The sequence below is a fragment of the Coturnix japonica genome, chromosome 3 (assembly GCF_001577835.2).
Source record: "Coturnix japonica isolate 7356 chromosome 3, Coturnix japonica 2.1, whole genome shotgun sequence".
Taxonomy (NCBI): Eukaryota; Metazoa; Chordata; class Aves; order Galliformes; family Phasianidae; genus Coturnix; species Coturnix japonica.
The window spans coordinates 76380011-76407400 of NC_029518.1; the positions used below are offsets into that span (position 1 = coordinate 76380011).

General features: G+C 38.3%; 1 protein-coding gene across 1 annotated transcript in view; it reads right to left on the reverse strand.

The window, feature by feature from the left end:
* The window catches only part of ADGRB3 (adhesion G protein-coupled receptor B3), a 427438-nt gene extending 400883 nt beyond the window's left edge, over positions 1 to 26555 (reverse strand). Inside the window, exons 1-2 of the mRNA XM_015859145.2 lie at positions 26400 to 26555; positions 22841 to 23818 (exon numbers count right to left, since the gene is read on the reverse strand). Of these exons, the coding sequence (XP_015714631.1) occupies positions 22841 to 23594 (754 nt within the window). The 5' untranslated portion in view covers positions 23595 to 23818; positions 26400 to 26555. The remainder of the gene's footprint in view (positions 1 to 22840; positions 23819 to 26399) is intronic.
* Positions 26556 to 27390: the final 835 nt, after the last annotated feature.

Here is a 27390-nt window from a genome sequence, read left to right on the forward strand (position 1 = left end):
AATCAATTATGTAAGTAATCATCAATATCAAAATATTAACTCAAAGATTAAATTATGAATATGACATTCACATAGGAATATACTTAATAAAATCATAATTGAGACACTTTTTTTGTTTTTTTTTTTTGAGAGAGAGGTTGGGGGGGGGGGGGGAGAGAGAGAGAGAGAGGGATGAGTTAAACTTATCGATGACCCTGTTCATTAAAAAGCATTCCCTGAGTTGGACTAACAAATATTATCTATAAAAAGTTAAATGATTTTTTAATGAGTTACAGATTCTTTAGTGTATCAAATCACACTATTATTATCTTCACCATGGCCTGAGGAGAAGAGATGAATGAGCAGTTTATAGTTGGACTGGGATTTATTAAGAGAAGTAATAGTCTGGAAGTTGGAAAACTTTTCAGGAAAAAGAATTGATTCATAAATTGCTCAGAATTTTATCATAGTTCATAAATCAACTGAATGGGAATCTAAGACATTTGCTTAGCAATAGATCTGATAAAAATTCTAAACAGAAAAAAATACAGCAGCAGAATTAATATTATGTAGCTTCACAATTCATACATTATACTTATAATTTCCTTGTCTTATTGTTTTTCTAGCATCTGCTCCTTCAAAAAATACATTAAAAAATCATTCTGTACACTAATGTATAAAACCTAATGTCGCATTTCAGTTCTGTTTAAAGCTACCTTCTCTCAAATTGAGTGGTATGAACAGCAGAAAAACTTGAAATCAGAGCTTTAATAGCAGGTTTGGATTCTGGGGGTTGAAATTTATATTTAAATATTAACAGATCTACAGATGTTTTTACATAAATTTAATTTTATATTTATATTTTATTTATAAAAATATTTAATACATTATTATTTATTATTGTTTATTTTATATTTATATTTTATTTATTTGACATAAAGTTGTGAGCGTGTCAAGGTTTCGAACTTTGTTATTCTACTGGATTTGTGGATCTGATGCAATACAAACCCTTCCTGGGTTGCAGGAAGACTTTTCAAATGCTTCTCTGCTGGCCTAATTATCTATGTACGTAAATAAGATACTCAATGTATAAGTATAAATATCTTCAGAAAGAGTTTGCAGCAGCACCTGCTAAGTATATGAGATCAGACATTTATCTGTAGGAAAGGTTTCAGAAAGTTCTATTTTCTCTGAAATTAAGAAATTTCTATATGGCTTTGAACACAGCAGAATGGGGAAAAAAAAAAAAAAAAAAAAAAAAAAAGGTAAAAAGAAATTTCCTTGACATTTTGCAAATTCCAACACATTCCTTGAGGCAAAATATTTTTCTATCTTTCCAGCAATCTACTGTGCAAAAAACCTCCAGTTTCTCTTGAAAGAATATCAGAATTGTTTATTTTTTGTGTATGTGAAAGGTTGAAAAACATGCAGGTCCTTTGAATTATGTACTTTAAAAAAACGGGAGAGTTAAATTTCTCTACAGAAAGCAGCATTCTGTGTGCTTACAGAATCAAAGTAGATTATTTCTAGGACACATTCTTCCATCTTTTATTCTCCTTTCATTTCAGAGGCCATTGTGTCCTTATAAATGGTATTTCATATTTGCTCAGGGGAAAAATATGTATACTTTTTAGAACAAGTTTCAGTTTAAAAAAAAAAAAAAAAAAATTAAAAAAATACATGACCTTAATCTACTTAAATATATTTTCTAATAAAGGTTTCTTATTCCATCTAATACAACCTCGCATGCATTTTTTCACAGGAACGTAGGAAGTGCTACAGAGGATCTCACAAAGTTTTATCTAATTTAATATCCTCTTATTAGAATCCAAACTAATAAAGCACATATTACATTTTTTTGAACTTTCCATATGAAAATTAAGATGAGCCTTATAGAGTTCAATACAACTCAACAGACAAATGTCAGGATCTATAGTTTTCACTAGCATCAAGTTTTAGAACATCTAAGAATATATTTGCTACAAACACCTGTAGAAGATGTGTACCTATGTATCTACTCCTGTAAATCTAAGACAAGACTTATGACATACATAGAAGAAATCTGGGGCAGATAAGCTTTTTCCAAATATCTAAAAGTAATTACTTAGTGTCGTTGGAAAAAGAATTAAACTCCTCTCTTGTATAACGGGGGATGTTCTCTTTTATTTCTTTAACTGTCTAATCCTTTCTACCATGATCTCAGTCTCAGAGAATTAATTCTTTGCTTTGGTGTGACATGCCTGCTGTATTTAGCCCCAAGATAATCTAGGGGTGACACAGGAAATCATTGCAGGCTTTCCCCAGAGTATATTCTTCTCTAGTCTTGAAAGAATCAATCCTGCAATGAGAAATTGAGAAGACAAACAAGAAAAAATGCTGGAGGCTGACTGAAAGATTGTCTCTACCTTAATAGCAGGGCAAAAGTTCCTGCAAAAGGAAAATTCTGGACTTCTCTTTATCCTGTGGCCCCTAAAAAATCGCTTCCAGGATACAGCAAACCTGCTTTTCAGATAAACAAATAGTGCTTCCTGGAAAGGCTAAATCTGTTACACAGATCTAAAATATTTTCTGGATATATTTAGTAAAAATTGTATAGACCAGGTAAGTTATACTTCAGTCTTGCTACAAGCACGGAAAAATACAGATCTTGAGCTGTTTCTCTATTCTGAAGTAAATGACGGTTTAATAGTGAGAAAACTCAATGAACAGAAAGGCCCACCCTGGGGCAATGATGGTGGTTGCTCCAATTTGTTATCCCAGGAGCTATTAAACCTTCCTACCCACAATTAAGTTTGTGCCATTTGTACCCACTGGACCTTCCATCATTCATGGATCATGCTCACCTGTCATTTAAAATACCAGATTAGTTTAGGAGTTCAATTAGTCTGCTTTGACCACAATGTCTAATCTATCTTATGTTCAGGAGGGAAAAAAAAAAATAAAAAAAATGTTTTTATTAAAACCTTTATTTATTCACATAAATAAGTATTTTCCTATCAAATCATAATGTTTTGAATGTATAAAACAGTGAGTGCATCAATATACGCATGTGTATTGGTGTATATTTATATAGAATACATATGTTATGGACTTAATATATAGTACAACTCATTGTAATAAATATACTGAGTAAAGAAAAAGTAACAAAAATGCCTATATATAATGGAGTGGGAGAATAAAAAGAAGTCCTGAGTGAAATTTCACAATATATAATATAATTTAGTAATATTCTCTTTTGCTCATATTTAACCACCGTCTCTTCAAGTTTGAATGATCTTCAGAAATTCTTGTCTTTGTCTTCTAACCCTCTCTTCCCAAGTGCATTATCCAACAATTAGCATACTAAGAATAATTAATTAAATTTGTAATTAATTCATTTATGTTTAGATGATGCTCATACAGATTTGAAAAGCATACTGCATCTAGGTAGGTATTGCTGATACAATCTTTTCTTTGGTCTTTAGCCTATGTTTTCTCATTTTTTCATTCTGTTAATAATTTTTAGTTCTGTGTGTTGTAGTTTGCATAAATAGATCTTCTTGACTAGAAAGCGTATTTGAGTGTTCTTTGTATATTTGAGGATATACTGTTAACCCTGCCTAGCTATACATTATTTACATGAACCACATATTTTTATTGCTGTAAATTGCTCACACCTGTAAAACCAGCTCACCAAGAGCAATAAATGTATGTCAGAAGCACCTCTTCAGTGTTTGCTTATATAGGGATCTTTTTTTGTGAGTTCCAAATCACTATCAGGCAGCATTTCTATTTTCTGCCATCACCTCCAAGTATCATTCACCATTACAGCTTTCAGGATTTCCCCTTCCCATTGTGTTTCAATTTAATCCTCACACAAAGCACTAGTTTACCTTATTCTGAATTCTATTATATTACCTATCCACATTTCTAACTGCTCTCTTCTTAAAAAATTCTCCCAGACCCCACTGTATTTGCATTTACCCTGAATCTACTGCCAACTGTAAGTGTCAAGCAGATTATTTCCTCTGTTAAATAATTACTGAAAATGTAAGAACAAATAGAATTTATGCAGATGTCAGTAACTCATTCCTATTAGTATATAGTGTTTTATAAGGTGTACAGCTCAATTCTACGAACTGTGAAAAATCAAACCAATCTGATTTAAGGTTTGAAGGAACAGAATAGAAGCCTGAATAAAACATATGCATGCACATACACTCTCATTTAATAAATTTCATTTCATTTGCTCACTTTACAATTCCAAAAGAACTGGGTAACATTTATAGTATTAGAGCTAATTTAATACAGAGGGCCACGATAATTATTAACGTTTTGATATTTTCAGAGAGATACTCTTTCAGCTTCTTTTCATACTTCAACTAGTCTTGAAATTAGATTCCTAGAATAAAAAATGCAATATTTTCTTCCACAATTTAAAAATTAAATGCAATTGCATGAGTTTTGCTTAGTTTCACATCCTAAAATGCATATTCCCTGTACTATTTGATTCTTGCACACTCAGATTTCCCACAGATTGCCTTATTTATTTGCCAACTTCTTCGTACTTTATAATTGTTCTAGAACTGCCTTTAATTTCTTCTTCCTAAAAAGCTTTTTAACTCAGCTATTTTAAATAAGATTAATATCATCCCCTTCAGTCTTTCCAGTATTTGTTTTTTCCCCTATGATGTGGTAAGAAAATCATTATTATCTTAACCCCTTTGGCTAGCATTAATCTATTTCTCCTTTTATGCTGCCTTATCTTCGCCCTACAAGCTTTAACTTCGAATATTCTTGTCTGGCTGCCTCTTCTCTTTCCCCTTTCCAGAACACTATTGAATAGTGATTCCTTATCGTGTCTTTCAGTGCCAGAAGCTACCAATAGCACAGTACAGCTGTGACATGTCACAAGAGAAAGGAAGGGCACACGAATGTGTTCTTCACATCTTATAGGTAAGTGCTGTAAAATACTGCAACAAACTACTAATTCTTTTGAAATACAACCCCATGGTGACACTGAAGCTTACTTGCAAAATGCCAAACTGTTATGAAAATCTATAGTTTACAGTTGACATTGCCATAATTATTTTTGGACAATTTTCTCTCAAATTCTTTATTAACTATTTTTCACATTAGCTACTTTGACTGTGTTCATTCTGCATTCTGTCATTGTGTTTTAGATCATCTTACTCCTAATTAGAAAACTACACCCTGAAGCATGATGAAGAATAACTAAAAATCCACGGGCCATTGTTTTGACTGACAGAAATAACAAAACTCATTGACAACATACACACTAGCTCTGATTGTAGGTCTAGCTAGTACAAATTATTAGGGATCAAGAAAAAGTCACTACAAACCAAAGAGCAGACTGAAGTACAAAATGTAATTTAACAAGTTTTATGCTGAGCCAGGGATTAAATGATATACAGAAGTCACCTTAAATCTAAATTTCCCTGTGACTCTTTTTTACATATTTTCAAAAGCATTTTGGAATTTATTCATGTGAATCAGTCAGTGCATTTTGGCATTAAGATACCTTTTGAATGTATTACATTAAAAAAATAAATAAATCACTATTTCAATTCTAAGCTAAGTTGGAAATCTTGAGTTGCAGTCCTCTGAGACTGCTGACCCTCTGTTCAAAATCCAAATCCTGCATCACACTATGAAAAATACCACACGAAGGAAAATATAACCAGGCAATGAGCACAGTCTCCTTACATGATCTTTCAGGGAATGTCCTCAGTTTTAGAAACTAACTCTTAATAAGGAAATAAGTATAAATAAAGAAATCCAACACCCACCTAGCTTCATTGTACAACATATTCCAGATATTTACCATTATTTCTAGACAGCTTTTTCTAGCTCTATTTTCTTTCCATTCAGAGCAGAATAATAATAAACAAATAATAAAGTTATATGTTAAAAAACCTTTTTTTTTTCCTTTTTTCCCCTAAATGGAGAAAGAAAATAGCCATCTTTAAACACCAGTGCTTCATTAATTTATTGTATTTGTGTTGAAGTAGTTAATTTTAACCTCACAAACCAGGATCTCACTATTCCCATATACTTATCAGATTTTCTAGTGAAAGCATTAATTGGCATTTGATGACTACATGTACCAAAAACTTCTGCAAACATACACAAATTAATCTAAAGCTAACATAAAGGAATTAGAAACATACCATCCCTGCCAATCTAGTAAAAAGAAAAAAAAAACAAAAAACAAAAAACAAAGATAATGCTTAATGTCTTTAGAAAATTTAATTAAACATTAAAATTGTCAGACTCCTGCACGTTTTGCTATGACATGGCATTGATTGGCTCCTTATTACCATGACTTTGTATATCAGTTCAGTGCAAAATTGTTAGCACTATAAAACTGCATGTCATGTGAGTGTGGTCATCATGAGAGTGATGAATGCTGTACATAAAAACGTAACTCCCTGGAAAATGGAAATGAGCACTTAAAGGTTGTAGAGGACACCTGTGTGGACAAAGATATTTATATAAGATATCTGGCCACAGTTCAAAATTCATGCTTCTAGGTGTTCACCTGAGACAGCTGTGTGTTCAGCTGTGGCAAATCTACCAGAAACAAGATGACTACAAAGTCAGGGGTCGATTTATAGCATATTCTTGAATATCTCACCCCTCTCCTTCCCCCCCACCCCCTCATTCCCCACCCCCTCCCAAAGAAAAAAGAAAAATAAAAAAATTAAAAAAAAAAAAAAAAGCATAAAATAATGCTGTGATTGGTTGTTAAAGTTATTCAGTGATATAAGTGAAGATTAACTGAATGCAAGGAGCTCAGAGAGAGCATGAGAGTTCCCGGCATCACTGCCACTCAAAAGCACATAGATCTAACACTGCCCTGAAAAGGTCATAAGCCCATCTGTTTATTTGGCAGAGGTGACAACCAGCCCACATGGATTACTTTCTTCTAACAGTATTTAACATTCCATAATCCTCAAAGCAAACAGAGACATTCCCATACAAATCCAGGGGACAATTTTAAATCCTTCTATGCTATTAAAGACACAATGGGCTAAAAAATGTGTATCGGTGTTACACTCATGAGCATCTAATTTGTAACTACTCTTTGATATAAGAGAAGAATATTTTCTATAAATAGATCTAGACATTTCACCAAGAATTTCATTTTTAGGAGTGCATGTGACAAAGTGCAGCTTATCCTAGTAGTTTCGCTTAACACATCACAAATCCAGTACCAGAGAATAATGAAAACCTCCTTGGCTCACCTTCTCCGTTTCACTCCTACTGACGTCAGTAGAAATTAAACACTAATGCAATCAGAGCTTGACAAGCAATGTCATGAAAATCTACATAGTTAGTGGGTTATCTTACAGTACTTGTGTACTTCTAGATACCTACTTCAGTGTCTCCAAGGGGACTAAGGAGAATTATATCACAGAATCATAGAATCATAGCATCACAAGGTTGGAAAGGACTTACAAGATCATCTAGTCCAACTGTCCTACCACCATTACTACCACAAGCTACTAAACCATACCTTGTAGCACCTCATCCAGATACCTCTTGAACACTGCCAGAGATGGCAACTCCACCACCAACAGGACTCCACCTACTGTTTCCAATAGGCCAAAATAAATGCTCCCAGGACTGCATTTGGTACTTTGTCTCCCCTTTCAGCCTGGTTGAGGACCTAGGTGACCACATACATCTGCTGACGGACAGAATAGCATCTGTCCTGCTGGAAGCCAAACATATAGGATTTTTTTTTTTTGTCTGTATTATATATACATAAGACAGGGCTACTCCAAAACTAAAGCCTTTTTACTATTGAAAGATATTAAGTATGCCTTGTCTCTACTAATGTTTTACTTAAGTGTCCTAAGGAGTGGGAATTACTAGTTCATGGTCACACCTAGCCTCAGGAAACTTCTTTTGCTCATGAATGCAAGATTTATGGAGCCAGGAGAAGCAACTTAGAAAGCCCATGCGGGTAGTTAGAACACTTCCAAACTGAAGGATGACTGAGTTTTGGGCAAAGCACATTCATGCTCTAATTTAACTCTCTACAGTTTGGCTATCTACCTATACTCCACAGGCTGCATGCAGCCTGGCACAGCGTGAATTGTGACTCAACCTATTTTCCATATAGCCACAGTGCAGGCTGTTCCCCACTGAGCAGCCCAGCCTGGACCTGGGCAACACGAAACCATCACTCAGCACCAACCAAACATCTGCATAGTATTAACCGTATCAGGGCAAAAAACAGGACATGAGGAGGACACAGTGCATTGCTAACTCAAGTTACAGCAAATAATATTATGCATTTTGATATCTTAGGTAAACACAGTCCTCTGAATTGAAAAAAAAAAAAAATAATAATAATAAAAATGCACCTGTGCTTTCCATTTTGATAAAGGAGTTTGAGAACAGCTTTATAGATTGCCCCCAAAAATTATGATTTTTTTTTTGCACATTTGCAACTCCAATTTCAGTCAACATAAATACATGACCTGCAAATTTTCAAATGGAATGTATAGAGCTGCAATCAGATATTCAACTCAAAAATCTGATCATGCCTCTCTACTGGACTTTTATAAGCCCTCTCTTACCAGAGAGAAATATCCCTTGCTTCACAATCATGCCTTATTCATGTCATTGCTTTTTGGCAGTATATACATTTGTGAACAACTGTTTTGTAGGAAAAATAAAATTTCATCCAAAATCTCTGACAAATACCTTGAGATCTCACTAAGAATTTAAATCACTGCCACTGAAAAGCAAGGTCAAGTGTCCCACTAGTTTTATAGTTTTGTTACTCTCCTTTTCATGTTTTAATTAAAAATAATAATATTTTATTAATATACATTAAATACATTGTTATATATGTATGTGTTATATACATTATATATTTTATGAGGGCTGCTCTAAAGGTAATGCCTCTTATTTTATGATGTTGGCTCACAGGTGCTGGTAGTATGGCAGTGGAGTTTGAACCTTCCCACCAATACACCATTACATGTTGTTGCCATGTGACAGGTGAGAACAGAGGAGCAGTTTGACATCTGACGTGGAATTGGGTATGAAGAAAAGGTGTGGAACTGAATTCCTCCATGCAGAAAAAACTGGGAGACACAGACATTCGTTAACACTTGTGAACTTCTGTGGATACTAAACTGTGGTGCATTTCAGCAGTGGCTACAGCTACAGTGGGTCATCTCTGCTAGTGCACGTTTCAGTTAGTGTGGCATGCAGGCTCTTGTTCTTTGCTGGTGAAAATGCAAAGCTGGTGGTGGTGATTATCTTGAAAAACTGTTTTCTAGATGAGATTTTGCTCTGTCTATCAAACAGCGCTACTATTCTGACTGTATCTGTTGCAGTTTCTATGGAAATAAGTAGGATATACTAGTTTCAAAGTGACCTACATGCATGTGGCCCAAGACAGCTTTTCTTCACTCAATACAGCCCAGGCAAGCTAAAAGGTTTGACACCTATGGTGTAAAACTAGGACTATCAGCCTTCTCACAGACCCTGACCTTGAATGGGTTGTGTGACTGGAGTGGAAGGGGGAAAAAAAAAAAAAAGAAAAGAAAAGAAAAAAAAAAAAAGGGAATTAAATACAGGGATTTTACTTCTTTATCCAAGCATGTGCATTTCCCTGACTAGCTGAAATAAAGGCTGATGCTTTTTTGTGCGTGATGGTTTGTTGTTTTTGTTTTTAATTCCTACAAAGCTTCTGTGTTTGTTTACTTCACCTATTTTGTGTCCCAAAAGGGATAAACTGTAAGCTTAGAGTACTAATAAGACTAGAGTTCTGTGAAAGTGCAAGCTTCTGGGAATTCTGAAGGCTTAGCTGAAAGAGTAATGTAAAGAGGTAACGATCAAGAGACCAGAGAAACTGCAGGGACACATGGAGAGGAAAATAGCAAAAAAAAACAACAAACAAACCCATACTTAGAGCAAGTGCAGTTTCAAGGGAAGCTAAAGAATGTATAAACCTTGTGCTGTAAGTTGCAAACCAAGAAGCCTGCTCAGTATTTCGCTGTGAGCTCTGTCAGGGCAATGTGACAATTTCTAAAAGAGAGCTACAAGTTAAAAATTCCAAATACGCTGAAATGGACTTTGTGGCCTCAGGGTCTGTCTTATGAGAGAAACAGTGTGTGATCATCCTTCAAGTTAGCATGCATATAATGTATTCTCTGATCAACACAGCACTTTGTGTCTTCGCCAGCGCATCACTACTACCATGAGCAATGTGTGTCTGCCAAAGGAACAAAGAAGAATACCAGGGGATTTTTGCATGCATGCCAAAGGGATCCCTGTCCTGAAATGGCAGGACTCCTGATTATATCATAGCATCAGACACTATCTTGGTGTCATGTTGCAATAGTGACTTTCGTTAGAAAAGAACATTCAGCACCTTCAGAATCTTTCCAAAGAAATCGCCAGTATATCTCCATTTATTTATATACCTATTTATCATTAATCCACACAACAGACACAAGTACTGTTGAAATTTTCATCTTTTCAGCTGATTTTACATCCACTTTTCTCTCTGTGAAAAACTCCAGATAGACTTCCTTTCAGCATACCACTGTGATTGTCCCTAATTTACCAAAAAGATCCATTTTAAATGATAGCTCTCTCTCTTAAAATGTACATAGATTGTAAACAGTTGTGAAATATCATCTCAAAAACTGTAAGGATAACTGATCTGTGAGGAAGGTCTGACTGGACAAGACTCTTTACTCCTGGGTTGATATCAGGACAATATCCCTGGACACAATATATCAAAGCATAATTGTAAGATATTCATAGGAATAAATTAAAAAAAAAAAAATTGGAAGTTACCAACCTCTGAGACCTAATTATTGCTAAAGAGTTTCTGTTGATCACCAAAAGTTCCTGTGGCTCTGGCTTTTGCATTTTTCACTTCATTCCACCCAAGCAAATTGTAAATACTGTGGTTAAGATGATCTTCTTGTCATATTTTTTTTTGTAATCTTTACATCCTTTAGGACCACAGCCATATAGTGCTCCACAGCTCACTGTTCAATAAACATAATCTTCCAATATTTCATAATTTAAAGCCTTCTCAGGAAGAAATTCTCTGACAGCAGCTGTCATCTTAAATAACTGTCAACTTCATCTTCAAATGCATATCATGTACTCAAAATGTTTCGTGAAGGGAAACATTTAGAGATGAATGCAAAATTAAATTTACAGAAAAACAAGAAATAAAAAGCATCTATTTCTACTGTAATTTTATCAGTCATAACCCAACATCAGGCAATGGTCTAAATAGATTCTTGTTTTTATTCAGATAAGTCTAGAATAATACTGATTGTTGAATATAAATCAATGAGAACATACTATCTTTTCTGACCTGAAAAAAGAAGCATAATGCTGAAATTCTATAATGAATTCCACAAAAAGTTCCTGAACGTATTTAAGAATGAAAAAGAAAAAATAAATTTTCAAAAGTAAAAAGTAATAATAATAATAATAAAATATAGTGCTAATCTTGCTGATTAATTCTAAAGGGTTTTTAGTGTAGTTCTGTATCCCAGTAAGTACAGCAATGCTACTGCCACTAGAAAGCCTCGGGACATGTCAAATGTTGTCTGAACCTGTCTTGTTATTCTCAGAGATTTGTTTAAGCTTTTTTAATGACCAGGCAGCTATTGCCTGATTTGTTTTACTTTATATAAGCATATTTTAAATATTGATGTTGGAACACAAAGTATTTGTTTATATAGAATGATGTACTTATTAACCACATAATGATGCAGTGGAGAAAAACATGGTCGTGGTATGAGAAGCTCCAAAGGGGAGATGCTGGATGTGGTGCAGAAGAGCACAGGTCCAGCAGGGTTAATGAGAGGCTGAGAATGGTACTTAGGATCCCAATGCTAAGAATACACAGCTGATCAGTCAAAGACGACCTGGGATGTGGGCAAAACTGAGTTCTTGTGTAACAAGAACAAAGAGCATTCGTCATCTTATGTAAGACAGTCCATGTATAGTAACATGCAGCTGCAGACCACTGAATAGCATTTAAAAACATGCTACAAGACACACAAAAATAGCATCAAGTGGACCATTGTGGAAAAGGAAAGTGACCAGCCACAAAATTCCTTCATGGGAAGAACTTGGAAAACTGGTAACTCCTTGTGCAGCCCCACTCTAAGATGGATGCCAACAACCTTCAGAACAGGAGGGCACTGAAAGTGTGAGAGTAGATGCACAGAAAAGGGCTGCAAGGAGGAGGCGGGTATGTATGAACAGTTTATCTGCATTATCATTAGTCTTGTTTTTCAAATGCACTAGTTCGTAGGGGATTATTTATTTGTTTGTTTGTTTGTTTATTTATTTTTCTGTAGGAATTAAGTCTGGACTAATGCCTAATTAGACTGTTGATGTTTTCAAGTAAACAAGCAGTAAAGTTTTGTCTTGACAGTAAGATGTGCTTCTTTTTTTTATCATTGTCTTATTTGGAATGTAACATCGGGCTTTGGGAAATCATTGTAGATTTAAGATGGACATACTACATAAAGCTGTTTTACAAAGAGAAAGAGAACAGGCAATGTAACTGTAATTTAATAGTGGAAATGAGAGGAGGAAAAGAAGCTGTAAAGTTAGATTCATTGCTGCCCTGTTAAGGAAACTATTCCAAATTTTAATTTCTTGGACTGATCAATGGAGTGCATTGAAAGAAATGTGAAGCATCCAAGATGTTCAAAATGTGATTTCTAATAGCTATTCTTAGAAAAATAAAGTGCAATCATAGGCATCTAATATAATGAAACTAGATTTTGAAATGACAATAAACGAAAACAGTAATCCTTTAAGTAAGTTAGTAAAATTTATAGATAGCATGCAAGACAGAAGGCTACTGAACAAAATGGAATTCTTGCAAATTGTATTTCCTTTTGAAAAATCTGGCTGCCTTTCCTGAAAATTAAACTTCAACTGATGTTAAATTGGGCATATATGGTAACATTACAAAAACACATTACAGTTCTAGTTGATATTAACCATAAAAAAACTTAGTTTTCTTAATCTGGAATCAAATTAATCCAAATAATATTAAAGTAATTGTTTGATGTTCTAATATTGACTGGATATATTAAAGAGTATACACATTTTCATTTAAGGGACTTTACTGGCAAACCTACTTTTAATTAAATCTAATTTACATGAATAATCCTGTTGATTCAATGTGATTAATTATATGTGTGTGAACACAAAAGCATGAATACAGTCACGTCTGAAAATCATTTAGATGCTATATCTTGGCATGCTTGTGTTCCTCTTCATGTTTTATTTATTGTAGAATATCTTTTATTGTAAAGTTACTTTACCTGTTATTTTATCTCAAACTAAAATGTATTTTTGCAGCACTTTAGATTTAACCAAGACAAAAATCCATTATCCACAACTTAAAAGCATGGCATAGAAGATAAATGTATGGTTCATTCATCCCCTTCATATATTTAACCCATAAAACAATCAGTAAAACTACTTGAACTGCAGGCACCAGAAAACACCAAAGGAAAATATGGATTTGATTTTCATCAGATATGAGAAAAACATCTTTCAGGTTTAGCACTTACGGCGTAATCTATATGTTTTAAGTATTTTTATGATTCTGCTTACTGAGCATAAACTTTGATGTATTTATCAGCATAATACTACCAGAAGGCGTGATAGCAGTGCTATTGAGAATGGAAGTGATGCATAGAAACTGTATTTACAAAGGAAATAAATTAAATGTATGTGCCCTACCAGGCCTCCATCCAAAATGGGAAACTCCAAAACACTCATCAAAGGGCAGCCCACACCTACTAGTGTTAAGTGCCATGAGCAACATGGTCAAGATGCAGTCAATCATCTGTCACCCCCATAGCTGTGAGAAGTAGCAAACTTCTTAGAATCAGTTCCACCTATGTCATCACATGGCCTAATCCAAAAGGTGGGCTTGGACCACACCAACTTAACCTAGCTTTGTATTACCCACAGCCAAAGTTTACAGCCTCCTATTACAAACTAATAATAACCCAGACCTAATCACCCTGAAACCAACTGCAGCACCGTAAACAATCTGGATTCAGTGGCACTGGTTCTCAGAAGGTTTGTCTGGTCAAAGAGTAGGAATATTCTTGATTTTTCACAAATTTGAAAATTTGATTTTCATGGATAAAATAAATATTTACTGAAGAGAATGAACATGTAATAATTTGAATATTCATTGTAAGACAGGAAAGCGTAGGTTCCAGGTCTTATGTTTAATTAATTATCTAACTTTTCTTCTGATTGCAATTTTCCTTCAAGCATTTAGCTTCACATCTATTGGATTTATGAACCCAAATAATTGCATATAAAGCTGAAGCCCTATGGCCCTATGCATAACACCCACAACTTCATCAGATGCTGAGACTGCCTAATATCCCAGCCTTGGCCTGTCCTCCCCTCCAGGGAAAGCAAACTTTCATGATGCTCCCTGCATTGTCATTGGTTTCCTACACATTTGGTCCAGACAGGACCAGCTAGACTGGGCTCTGTTTCATATTACTCCTGCAGTGCTGTATCATTCTCCTCCTTTTCTTTATCAGTATGAAGTACATCCATCAACCTTCAAATCTACCAGTATGGAGCACCTGTACGTGTGCCAATCACTGCAGATATCAGCTAATGCCATAGAATGAACAAAACACGTCCAAGGATAAAAGCATAACTAACTCATTACTGTTCAAGCTGCAGTGCCCAGCTTTGCAGATAATCCACCTTTTCTATGTATACGCAAGAGAAGAGACTGAAAAGAATACATTAATGGTTAGATAAGCAAAGGAAAGAAAAAATGTGCAAGAAAAAGAAGGAATGATTCATGATTCAAAGAAAGATTCTACATGAAATCTTAAAGATTTTCCGAAGTTTTTTCAAGAAAAAAAAATATTTTTACATGAAAGATATGCAACACTATTGTTTCCCACCAATAAATTATATTCATTAAATTCCCTGATCTAATCAGAAATTTAAGTGCTCTCCAGTCACACTACAGGAACGAGTTCCAAAGACTTTGTAGACTGGTCACTGGACACTCTGCGCAGACTTGCACAGTGATTTGCACAACTCTTCAGTGGTCAGTAGGAATTCTTAGGTAACGCATACAGTCCACACTATTTTTAAGTATCCACTCAACGCAGTAACTAAACCTGGTATATCTGCCTAGAAATACAGTATGATGTAACCGGCTGCTAACACATGCAAAACATTGGACAAGAGTTACACGTTTTGACTGCTTTTCGATAAAATCTTATTTGGTCTAAGCCAGTCTAAACTTGACTACATCAGTACAGCTGCTCCTTTCCAGCTGCTTCTGGTTCTCCTTCATACTGATGGAAGACCCACAATAGTAGCACACTCACCCAACATTGAGATTATTCAACCAAAATAAATAAATAAATAAATAAAAATATCAAACAAATATAAAAACAAATTATAAATTAACCCCCTCCCCTGTCCCCCCTCCTCCCCCCTGACACACACATACACAATGGTGAATAGTTTTTTGTTTGGCTGCTGTGCTGAAACAGTTCAACAAAGAGAAAGAAGTGAACACAGCGACATTTCAGCAGTAATGTGGTTAAGATTGACACTAGCAATTTGTAGTAATATACCACAGTTGAAGGCAAGGATGAAAAAATTCCCTTTTAACAAAAGGTTTTTCAAGCTGTAGCTAGAAGAGGCAAGGTTGGAAATCTGGTTCATCATTTTCCACAGCTAAGAGCTGGAGAATTGCTTTCTTGATCCTCTGTGCCCCACATCAGTCTTCAGTGAAGGATGTTTAATAGCACACAACTACCAGCTATTGCTGAAAGTTATAAATCATTATATAAACAAATGATGTCTTTGTACAACTGATAACTGAGTAATAAGTACCTGAAAAACAGTAGGAACCAAAGCCAACTCCCAGACTGTTTTACATCAACTGAGAGTGAACTGGTGAAAAAATGACAAACAAGCTATGACTCATTATTTCTCCATTGTTACCAATTTTCTATTGAACTACTAAAACATAGGTGGCACTCAAAGTTCATGTTTTTTGTTGTATTGTGTTCTTGTGATTTTGGGGAGATACAAATGAAATTTGAACTGAGTAACTGAAAATCGCTTTCTTCTAAATTTCAGTTGCACACAAAGAAATGCTAATCTGACTATATCATGTCCTGCTTCATCTTCAGATAATAAAGAATGAAAACAGGAAACTGGAGGAAAATACCTGAAGAGACTATCAGCTAAAAGAGAAAAGCAGCAAGCAACTACAAAATAGCACATTTTCAGAGTATCGTTTCACTCTACCAACTGTTAAGAATGGCTTCTGAAGTAAAGCGAAAAAATCGATATCTAAAAAGATAAAATTAATACAAATAATGAAATGATTTTCAACTGATAGACTAAATATATGGTATCACTTTTTCACGTGTATTCAGTGGGCTCTTATCTAATCTCTACTTAGATTTAAATGTGTTTATAGCATTGAGAATTTGTCTTGAGTAAGGACAGTAATTTGGCCATTGCAGAGTGAAGTATCAACACTAGTTTCATACACTGTCATTATAGATTGATTTTGTTAATTCTGATCTTGGTTAGTCCATCAGAAGAAAAAAAAAAAAGAAACCATTGGTAATTTTACATAAACTTTATTTGCAACTTCTCTTCAATATTAACCAAACTGAGAACACCTCTGGAAAATTTTTACTTTCTTCCTCTTGAGATTTAACAAGCATGAAAAAGGCCTCAAACCCTGAAATATTCATAAATCAATGGTGCATAATTTGTAAATTTGTACTTTATATCATGTACAACTTTCTTTATCCTAAGGAGTATTTTATATTTCTTGTTAACAGTGAATGCAAATAATGCTCAATGGAATTCTGCAATGACCTTTGTTTTATTACAATTACTGCATATTTATAAATGAATAGCTAAACTTCAATTTGAAGACTGCAACTTTGAGTTAGAATCCTTTGATAAAACACAACTGAATAAACTTCATAAAATTAATTCCCTAAGAAGAGAAAAATAAATTCTCCTCTGAAAATTCCTCTGTGTATACCAACACACAAAGCAGGATTTTTTTTTATGCTTCTGCAAGAAGAAAACTAAACAAAACAGCAATATGGATAGATCTGAACAGAAGAAGATAAATTTATTTAAAAAGAACACACTCTAGGCTACATAGTCACTATATAACCTAAATTTATAGCACATGCAAGCATAGGAAACTATGGAATAAGAAATGCAGTACCTCTATTATGTCATAATATAACTCCATGTAATGTCACCAAGACCTAATAACTGAAATTCTGCTATGTAAACAGAATCACCATTAACATCTGTTAATGGCTGTTCTACAGGTGAACACTTACACATTAGTCTAAAGGGCATGCAAGTACAAGGTCTAAAATGCTGCAAAGACACTGTGTACTCTGGCCACCTAAAGTGTGATGAAAGTGTCTGAGGACAAAAGGCATAGCTTGCCAGTATGGCAAAGGAAAAAAAAATAATACCTAATTGGTCTGAAATGCCTGATGATCCATGACTCAGTGCTACTGAGTTCACAGGAATCAGCAGGAATAGCTGCTTCTAATTCTGGAATTATGTTCCTAATTCATGTATTCTGTAACTTCAGTCTCGACACTTAATTTTGTTATGTATCTTCTCCATTCTTTATCACTGTTTTCTATTTAGATCCTGTGGTCTTTAGAGTGGAGACGTTTAACAGCATTTTGTCTCCAGCTGAGAGCAGGTCTCCATTATGCAGCAATGATCAATTCAAGCAAAAATGGTGGTTTGTTTAACAGAAATAACAGCCCAAGTTACAAAGCAGCTTTTAACGTGCTATTTCAATGAAGTCACCAATGTTTTATGCAAGCTACAAGCCCATGTTCATATCTATATAGCACACCTGTGATCTCACTGAAGGCAGAGCTCACTCTCGCAGTTGGCTGATATTCCCTCCCAAAACAAGTAATATGCCAACCCCCTTGGTACTAGAAGTCCTGAACAAAACACTGATACAACCTGTAATACCAGTGAAATTACAGCTCAGATATACATAATGAAGTGTATTTACTAACAAAACATTTAAATAACTGGAAACAAAGCTACTTAAATAGTCTTTTCCTACTGCAATGGGCACTGACTAGGCACTTTTCTTTTTGAATATATGAGTTAAGTGTTGATCCAAAACCTACGAAATTCACTCACTACATATATGAAGTTGTAAATGAAGTGCTGATGAGTCTTACACACAAAGTTCTAAATTGCACATCAAATTACTAGCGCAATGACACATCATCAGTAGGGCAAAACTAACCTGTCTCACAATGGTCTAAGCAAGAACTTTCATGGTTTACTGAAGTAAAACAGATCAATACACTGCCAACTGAAATGCAATCATTAATGATAATAACATATAATCCTTGAAGACAGAGGGAGGGCTTATTGTTTAAAAGAGATTTTGATCATTAATGCTTTTTCTACAGTGCATCACTTGAAAAAAAGAAAGATCTGAAATCAAACTGTCGTGGCTTTGATAAAGTATCCTCTTGTGAGTAGTCCAGAGTAACCAAATCTGTACTAAGATTATAAATGTTTAGGGTGATCTTTTTCTTTTAGCACATTAAGTCCAAAAGGGCATTATATGAAGCCTACTGGAATACACAGGAGATTTTGAAACATTTCTGTTTTGTTTTTTTTTTTTCAACAGGGAACCAGGACTGCAAAAAAGCCTGTCCTCACATTAGAGTTCATCCTCCTTTGTCCCCTTGAACTCTGTGGGTTTATATAAAAGACCTGTTGCATGAAGAAGTATATACAAATTGTAACAAATCTGTCAAGTATTTTACACTACTTTGTAAAACAGATTTATTTATTTTGGATTTTATAAATATTGCTTTAATGTAAAATATTTGTCAAATACTTATTTTTAAGTATAACTATAGCCATGGATGGATGTTAGACTCTATTTTGAATTTTTTTTATCTTCCTAAACAAACTCTGCACTGATTTAACAGTATAAACTCTCTAATAGAACCATACTATAATGTGTTGTATGATTTTTTTTGAGATGAGGCGTCCAACCTACCCAGCCAGCTACTCACCTCTAGGGACTAGGTGGTGAAAATTAGAAATTTATCTTCAGTGTGTACAACAAGAGGTGAACATTCATGGAACAGCATGAAAATAAATGCATATATGCCATGAAAATATCACAAAACTATCTACAGCTTGCTGTTATGCAACAGTGTATCCTAAATTATAGATTTAAAGGGACACTGGTAGTAAATATTTTGAGAGATCTCTGTTGTTTTCAGGTCTCAAATCAGAAAACAGACAAACAAACAAACTCCAACAGCTGCTGCATGCTGAGATACTGACATGCAGCATTATGACTTGTAGCAAAGTAAACCAGTGCTACATTCCATAATATGACTTAATGTGACTATCTCACCCATCCCTCTTCCATCCTTCCTTCTTCCAGATGAATGTAAAACTACTATGTAACTAAAAACTATGTAAAAAGATGAATGACAAACTACTTAGTATCACAACTGAAAACTCCAAAACAAAGCTTCTCTCTAAGTCAGCCATTAAAATAAAGAAACCCAACCATACATGGATTAACTTCATGCAAAGGCTTACAGGTCCACAGGAGCTGGAACAGAGCCCCTTCACATTGACAGAAACTTCATGAGATACTTTAGTCACAGCACTGAAGATCAAGAGGGCAAATTCCCCCAAGCCCTTAGACTCTGGTCCCTGCCAGAGTGTTCACTGAGATCTATTTGCCAGTGCTTTGATCCATGTTAAGCACCTAAGATGTAAGGCTACAGAAAAGCATCAAGTTATAATGAAACTAGGTCTTAGGGAAAATGTGGTGGTTTTCAATACTGCTTTAATCAGTGACACCAAAGATGATCTGCCTATGGAAGACATGCTGATTAAACTCCATCTTTCCAAACCATTAAATATATATATATATACATATAAAAAAATAGCTACAGCCTCTTTTTTTGACCTAATTCCTTTAATTGTTGAACACTCTTCAGCACTTTCAGAAACACAATCACCCATTGTGTACTTGTCACATCTTTTGTAAAATGTTACACATATTTGAAAAGGAAAAATACTGTCTTTCATCCATATTCCTAAGCCATTTATCATATTCAAAATTGTAAAATTCTTCAGAGGTTCAAAAAAGGAGCAGTAAGCTTTAATCTAAATGTTCTCTATTTACATCATGGCTGTTGAAAGGGGCTGGAAATAGTTTTTGGAAAAGATTTTGCGTTTCAAATAGTCAAGCTTGATGAAAGCAAATCTGAAGGATGGGAGGGTATGCATAATCTTGTAGAAAGCTGTCAGGTCTTTGCAATTCCCTTCCAGAAGCCACTGCTAGGCAATGTCAGTACCAAACCTCAAAGTAATTCACAAATTCTTAAAATGCAATCATCTCACTAACTCCGGAGCTCTCTCACAGTGACAAACAACCACTGCTGTTTTTAAAACCTACCCTAATAAAGCTGCACTTTCTGTCACCACTATGAATTTCAGCAACAAGAAGCACTTCCCTGCTATCGGTCACCTGGGTTTTACTACTTATGCTGATCTAACTTGAACCAGATTACCTGTAGAAGCAAATTTCCCATTTCTTGCCTGATGTTTGCTGACACAAGTGATGAATTGCATAATGTCTGTGGTAGGAGTATTCTGCATTTTGATCCCTCAGTACAGCCTCCAACTGAACTACAAGCCAGCTTCGCGCAAACAGATCTGCTTGAAAAATATGAGGCAATCTGCAGGAAATGAACCAATTCACCTTTCTTGAGGAGTTTTTAACGTTCTGAAAAGGCAAAAAAGGCTTCAAACACTGAAGTGGATGACAAAAAGTACACTGCTATCAAGTAACACTGTGAGGCTCAATTTGCTAACTGATCACTACTTTCGGTAACAGCCAAATGAACAATTTCAGATGTATTAAAATAAGTAAATAAAACACTGAAATAATTGTATTATTGTTAAAATACTCAGCCACACTCATGCACAAAACACTGAAATACCGGGCTAAACAAGTGAAGCATAAAATTGCTGCCCTCTGTAACAATGCTGTTTACCCAGGAAATATCCAGGGAAAGACTCAAGTAGGGGCAAAAATTGAAACGTGACAGAGACTGGAAAGAAAACGCGTTGCCAACATGTTTGAGAATTCAAGGAAAAACAGAGCATTTGCCCTAAAGCGTTCTCCGTCCTCTCTGCTAAGGACGGCAAATGGATGTTTTACATAGGAGGCTTTGGAACTCAGCCTATTTTTGCGGGAGGTCTGACGGGCCCGAGCACCCGGCAGCGCTGTCACTCCCTGTCCCCTTCCCCAGGGACCCGATGGCAGCTCCGCATCCCTGGGTCGCGCCGTGCCCCGCGGGAGCTGCTCGCCCTGGGCTCCGCGGCTTCCCGGGGGCTAATTAGCACTAATTAGCGCTAAGCGACGCTAAATGCCGTTCCCGCCGCCTCTACGGGAGGTGACGGGAGTGGAGATTCCCCGTTGTTTCGGATCGCTCCGAGCTGTGAGGTGCTCACAGAGACCTGCGGGGCACCAGAAATGTCTCCTGTCCCTCTCAGCCCCGCTGGCACGACGGCAGCTGGAGCAAATTCAGCTTTTCTTCTCCCACAGCACTGGGGCTTGGCTGCCCTTAAAGAAAATCCTCTCCTAACAACGTGTCAATGTTACATTCCTCCACAAAGCCACTTCTATGAGGGGGGCTGGGAGCTTGGCGCTGCCTCGCCACAGACTGGGAGCTTTGTGGCTGTGCAGAAAACAAGGAGAGTGGGAACACTTCCTGCATTAAAATGCAGCACCCTGGGCTGGGTGATTTATTCCTTGCCGCAGGGGCAGAGATCCCCTGGATGCTCTGTCCCTATATGGCTGCTCTGAAGGACCGCACATACAAAGGCTGCGCACAGACCCCCCTTTCTGGGTTCAACCTACATTCTGGTCTCCCTGCAATGTTCTTTACCAAATCTCCCTCACACTTCCTCAAACATCAGGAGGCCACAGAAAGGTGGGGGGCTGGGGGGGGAAGAGGTGGGAGCGAGGAGCTGCCATTCTCACTGCTGGATCCCTGCCTTGCCACCATTCCACCTTTTCCAAGGGGGACACGAAGCAGCTGTCAGGTCTGACACATCCACCCACCCCCTCTGAGATGCAAAACCTCCATCTCCTGCAGCTGAGGCCTCCTGGGAAAGGGGCACTGCAGCAGCCTGCAGCCCCTTTGCAGGACTCTGAGAAGATCAACAAGCCTTGTGCTGCACCTCAGTGCATCACAGAGGGCTTGTTCTGGAGAAACACGTTTGCTTTTGGTTTAATTTTTGGTTGCTGAAGTCTGGCTCTGCAGGGACCCGGCATATTTAGCATGGTGAATCACTGGGTATTTTACAAAGCTTGCCTGCATGCCTTTGGAAATGTTTCCCTTCCAAAGTCGAGGGGTCGCAGCAAGATGTTGCAGTGAAGTGTACGGAAGTGAGGTGGTGAGTGGTTGCTGGCTCACCACCTGTGGGCATTGCTGTGAGAGAGAGCTGGCAACTGAGCATACCTATGTTTGTGGACTTCCAGCAGTGCTCAGCAGACCTATGTGCTGAAGGCTTGGCCAGCTTTGAAATGACAACGTAGTTCTCCCTGCCCTAAGGAAGTGCACATCATCTCCAGCCCTTGGAGTGGAGAGCAAGTCAAAGGAATGTGAGCACGAAAGAGAGCAGCCCGCAGCAGGACATGGAACACCCCCTGCTTCCCCCCTCCCCCCCACCCCCCCATGGTAGCACCTACCTTCCTTGGGAGGCCGCTTGGCTTCTCTGGTGAGGTTGCAGACCTGGGTGGTTTGCAATTCCTGGGTCAGGCAGCCCTCCGTCTGCTCGTTGAGGGGCAACACCACGTTATTGAGCAACACCAGGGACTGGTCGTCTATTCCCCATTCTCCCAAATGCTGAGGGCAGGTGCATTTTGTATACATGATCCCACAGGATTCAGTTCTCCCATTCTCGGATTTCAAGCAGCTCTCCAACCAAGTGCATAACACATGGCACCCAAACTGGCTGGGGCTCACCTTGTTCAACACCAAGAACTCAAAGAAGGATTTTTGGTCTTCTTCCTTTTTGTGTAATCCTAGGAAATCGATGGGATAGACGCGGCGTATTTGAATAAAATTCTTATCATACTGCAGAAATACAAAAGCATTCTTGGAATCGCAGAGCTGCATTATGGAGTGGTTATTTTTTAAAAGATCCTTTATTTTTTCATGGGAAAAATGATCAAACTGATAAGCCAAGAGGGAAAAGTTGGAGCAGCTGAAGTCCTTTTTGGAAAATTTCAGGTAAATACTATATTTGGTTGGGTCTGGATTTTCCAGCGTCCAAGTGCAGTTTGTGAAGTTTTTAGGAAACATTTCACTTACAGAATACGATCCATAAATGACCCCCTTCACCAGCGTGGAACACCAGAAGTCTTGGGCAGCATTAAATCCAAACATAACCAGTAGATAGGTGGAAAATATATAAATCAGCAAATTACGAACAGCCTTCATCCTATGTCATTTGGCCTGCAGGAGATGAAATGAAATAAAAATGCAAGTAGAATTCTTCCCGCATTGAAAACCAAACTCCTTCCAATACTGGAGCCAGCTGTTGTCGGGCTTGCCGATAGAGCCCTTCAGAAAGAAGGGCAGGTAATTTTTATTTTATAACGCGAGGAATCGCGTTGCTGCTGTGTGAACAGCGCCATCACGTGGCATCGCAACAGCCCAATCTTCTACAGCCAAATTAAAAAAAAAAAAAAGGAAAAGAAAAAAGAAAAGAAAAAAAAAAAAGAAAGCATCTATTAGATTATTAATAGGAATGTCCTCTCCTTTCTATGCTGGAGCCATCATGGCGTGGACCAGAACTGCCTAAATTGGGTAAAATCCCAGCACCTCACCCAACTGGCTGAGAACGGGACAATTTGTTTATTTATTTCTTCCAAAAGTAAATAAGTGTTCTTGCTGTGTTCATGTATGTGTACATACGACTGCACATGCGGAATTTCACCAGAGCAGATCAAGAAAGCCAACAGCATCTGTTGTTATATATTATTTTTCTATTAAGTCTGGTAAGTAACTGTGAAGAATTACAGCCATAATTTAAAAACGCACAAATTAGTATTTGTTACAGATGGAACATTATCTCCCATATGCCTGCATGAATTCGCAGTGGCCACCTGGTACGCAGAGGTCTCTATAAAAAGAACTCCCAGGCAGGAAATATTGAGATTAATGTATTAATAAAATGTTGAGACTACCAGAGGAAGCAGTAAAGATAGACAGATGAAAGTGGTGGTGGTCTGACACCACACTGTGCCAGCATTTCCAGATAGCATTTTGAATGTGTTAACAGCCTTTTAGGATATACAAAACACACCACTATATTGGTGTCTGCACACATTAGCTCTACACAGTGCTACACAGGACCTCTGCACCCATAGCCCTGCGCTGGGTGTCTCAATGCCCTCTCATTATGAATATCTCGAGTGTCTCATACCCTCTGATGAGCCCCTGTGTTTTGCAGACGTGCGCTTTGGTAATGAAAGGCATATTACATTTTCCCTGCTATCATTACCAAATAAAGCTGTCTTACTCCATCTGTCAAGCACTACAGCCTCCGCTGTTTTCCTAACAGTGGCCTAGACTAATAAAGTGAACCTTAGTTATATTTACCTGAGTAGTGTTAGCCCCAAAAAATCAGACTGAACGTTTCAGCATTAACCTTTGAGAAGTTGCTTATCCCTTACAAACGATGAGCTTTTCACCTGCTTTCAAAGGTGAGCATCAGAAGTGGTGCCGATCCCCCAACTCAAGGCTGCAGCTCCTTCTGCTCTGCGAGCAGAGGCAGACAGACAGACAGACACGGTCACGGAGTTGTGCTGTGTGCCTTTGCCTCGCATTTCATCTCCTCGCCACACAGCAAGGCATCTTCTGCCTCCCATTGCGTAACACGCAGCAAATCACCAGATTAAGCTCCCTTGAAGAGATTTTCCTATCTCCTAGATTGCAATTCAAACTCGGAATCTTGAAGTGGGCAAAGCAGCACCAACTCTGACCCTCTTTATAGCTGTGGTTTAAAAAAAAAAAAAAAAAAAAAAAAAAAAAAAAAGAAAAAAGAAAAAAAAAGAAAAAAGCAGAGCTGCTGCCAGCTCTATCCACAGGGTCAGATTTTCTCTTTCTGAGCATCCATCTCAGTGAATAACACTGTCCTCCTCCTCCAAACAAGGTTGGTGCAGCTTTTGAGGTTTAAAAAATAGAAACTTACAGGGAATTCTGGAAACAATTTCCCCTTTGCTGAAGCACTTTGCAGGCAATGCAGTTCTGCGCAGTGTTATTCAGGATGGTGTAGGCGTTGAAGGCTGATGTGACAATAAGTGTCTAAATTAGGAGTTCCACCCATGAAAAAGGATTAATTTTATAATCTCGAAAGCAAAAAGGAGGCTTACTTGCTTTTTAATATGAAAAGGAAAAAGCCTCCGACTTTGTGATATTTGTATTAGAAAAAATAGAGACGTTTGCAGTGCTCGGCTGTTTTCTATGAAGAATCATAATCGAATAGCCCTCATTTCAGTTGTGCGTTTCTTCGTGCAGAGCCCCTGAAACAGCATCGCCTGAATCCTCACCCCCCCTCCCCCCCGGCGCGTTACACACACACCCGAGCCGAGTGTGCCGGCAGCATCGCATCCAGATCGCAGTAGTGCTGAATGCGAGAGCCAAGCTGCTCGCTGCCAGGATTAAGCACCCCGATTTGAAAGGTCTCCCTTCCCCATGGAGGGTGAAGCTCGAGGGAGTCCGCGGAGCTCAGGGCTGCCCGGCCGGCAAAGGGGGAACCCTCTGCTGAAAAGCGAATGGGCGCTGAGTTTGGATGGATATTCCCCGAACTGATTTTCTGTGTGACACTGTAGTTCAGCCGAACATAGACGGCGCCATCACTCCACTTATTTTTCCTTTTTTCCTCAGCAGAAGACCCACTGACTTCTCTTATTTTAACTTCCTATTAACCTAACATCTCCCCCCCCGAGCCCCCCCATCCCCCCCATCAAATTACCCCCTTCGCGCACAAACCTCAGGTTCTCTCGGTCTCCCTGGTAATGGCTCTCGGGGAAGCAAAGCTGTCGCCAAACGGACTTCGCTAACTTTTCAGCTGCAGCGCTGAGCCGAACGCCAGGCTCATGCTAGATGCGCTGCCTCTCTCTATCCTTCAGCAACAGCCTGTCCCCCTCCTCCGCCGCCTCCTCCCCGGAATCCCAAACTAAAAGCTCTCCGCTCGTAATCCCCGGGAATGGGAGAAAGAAATGCCCCGGGCACCCTTACCTTCCACTCCGAAAGCTGGCAGGCTATTTCTCTAAACCTCTAGCACCACAGGCACACGTCCCGATACCAGTGATGGAGAGATTCCCCTTCTGTCGGAAGCACCGTTTCCCATTTTCCCCGGCTCCGGTTCAAAACCAACACGGAAAAAGAAAAAAAGGAGGAAAAAAAAAAAGCAGGAGAGAAAAAAAAACGCGGCGAGAAAACCCCCGCACACCTCGCGCACTCGCGCACACCCACAGCGGAAAAACAGCAGCTCCAGCTCCGGATCCGCCAAATCCAACCACATGAAGGCAAGGGGGGGTGAGGGGGGGGGAAAAAAAAGGAAGAAAAAAAAGCCAACAAAAAAAAAAAAACCACAACCTCAAACCATCGAGACTGCAAGGGGGGAAAAATGGAAGTGGCTGTGTGCAAGCGGAGGGCTGTTTTTTTGTTTTTTTCTTTTTTTTTTTTTTACTTGAAACAAAGTCTCAGCACAGCAGCCCGATGAGAGGCGATGCCAGGCAGGCGACGGTCTGAGAGGAGGACTGAGATGCGAGTGCAGATGTGGTGGTGGGTTTTGCTGTTGCTGTTATTACTCATGGGTTTATTCCTCTTGCCTCCCTCCTCCTCCCCCCGCGGGCACCAGCGGCCGGTCGGCGGCGGGGGGGTTCTTGGCTGCCGATGGCGGGGAGCGGAGCGAGCGCCGGCCGCGCTGGGAGTACGGCGGGAGCGAGCGCGGCTCCGCCGCCGCGTGTGCGCGCGTGTGCGTGTGCCAGCTCCGTGCGTGTGAGTGTGCGTGTGCCCGGCACACGGCACGTCCCGGCTGGCCGCGCCTGGGAGGTTCTCCTGGCTTCGGTTCCCAGCGCTGCGCCCCGGCGTAAGGGAAACTCAGAGGCGGGGAGCGAGGGCGGCGGGGAGGAGAGGGCGGGGGGCGGGAAACCCGCACTTGATCTCCTTCCTCCTGTTCCTTCTTTTGAAGCGTAGCCCCCCCTGTCGCAGCCTCAAGAGCTGT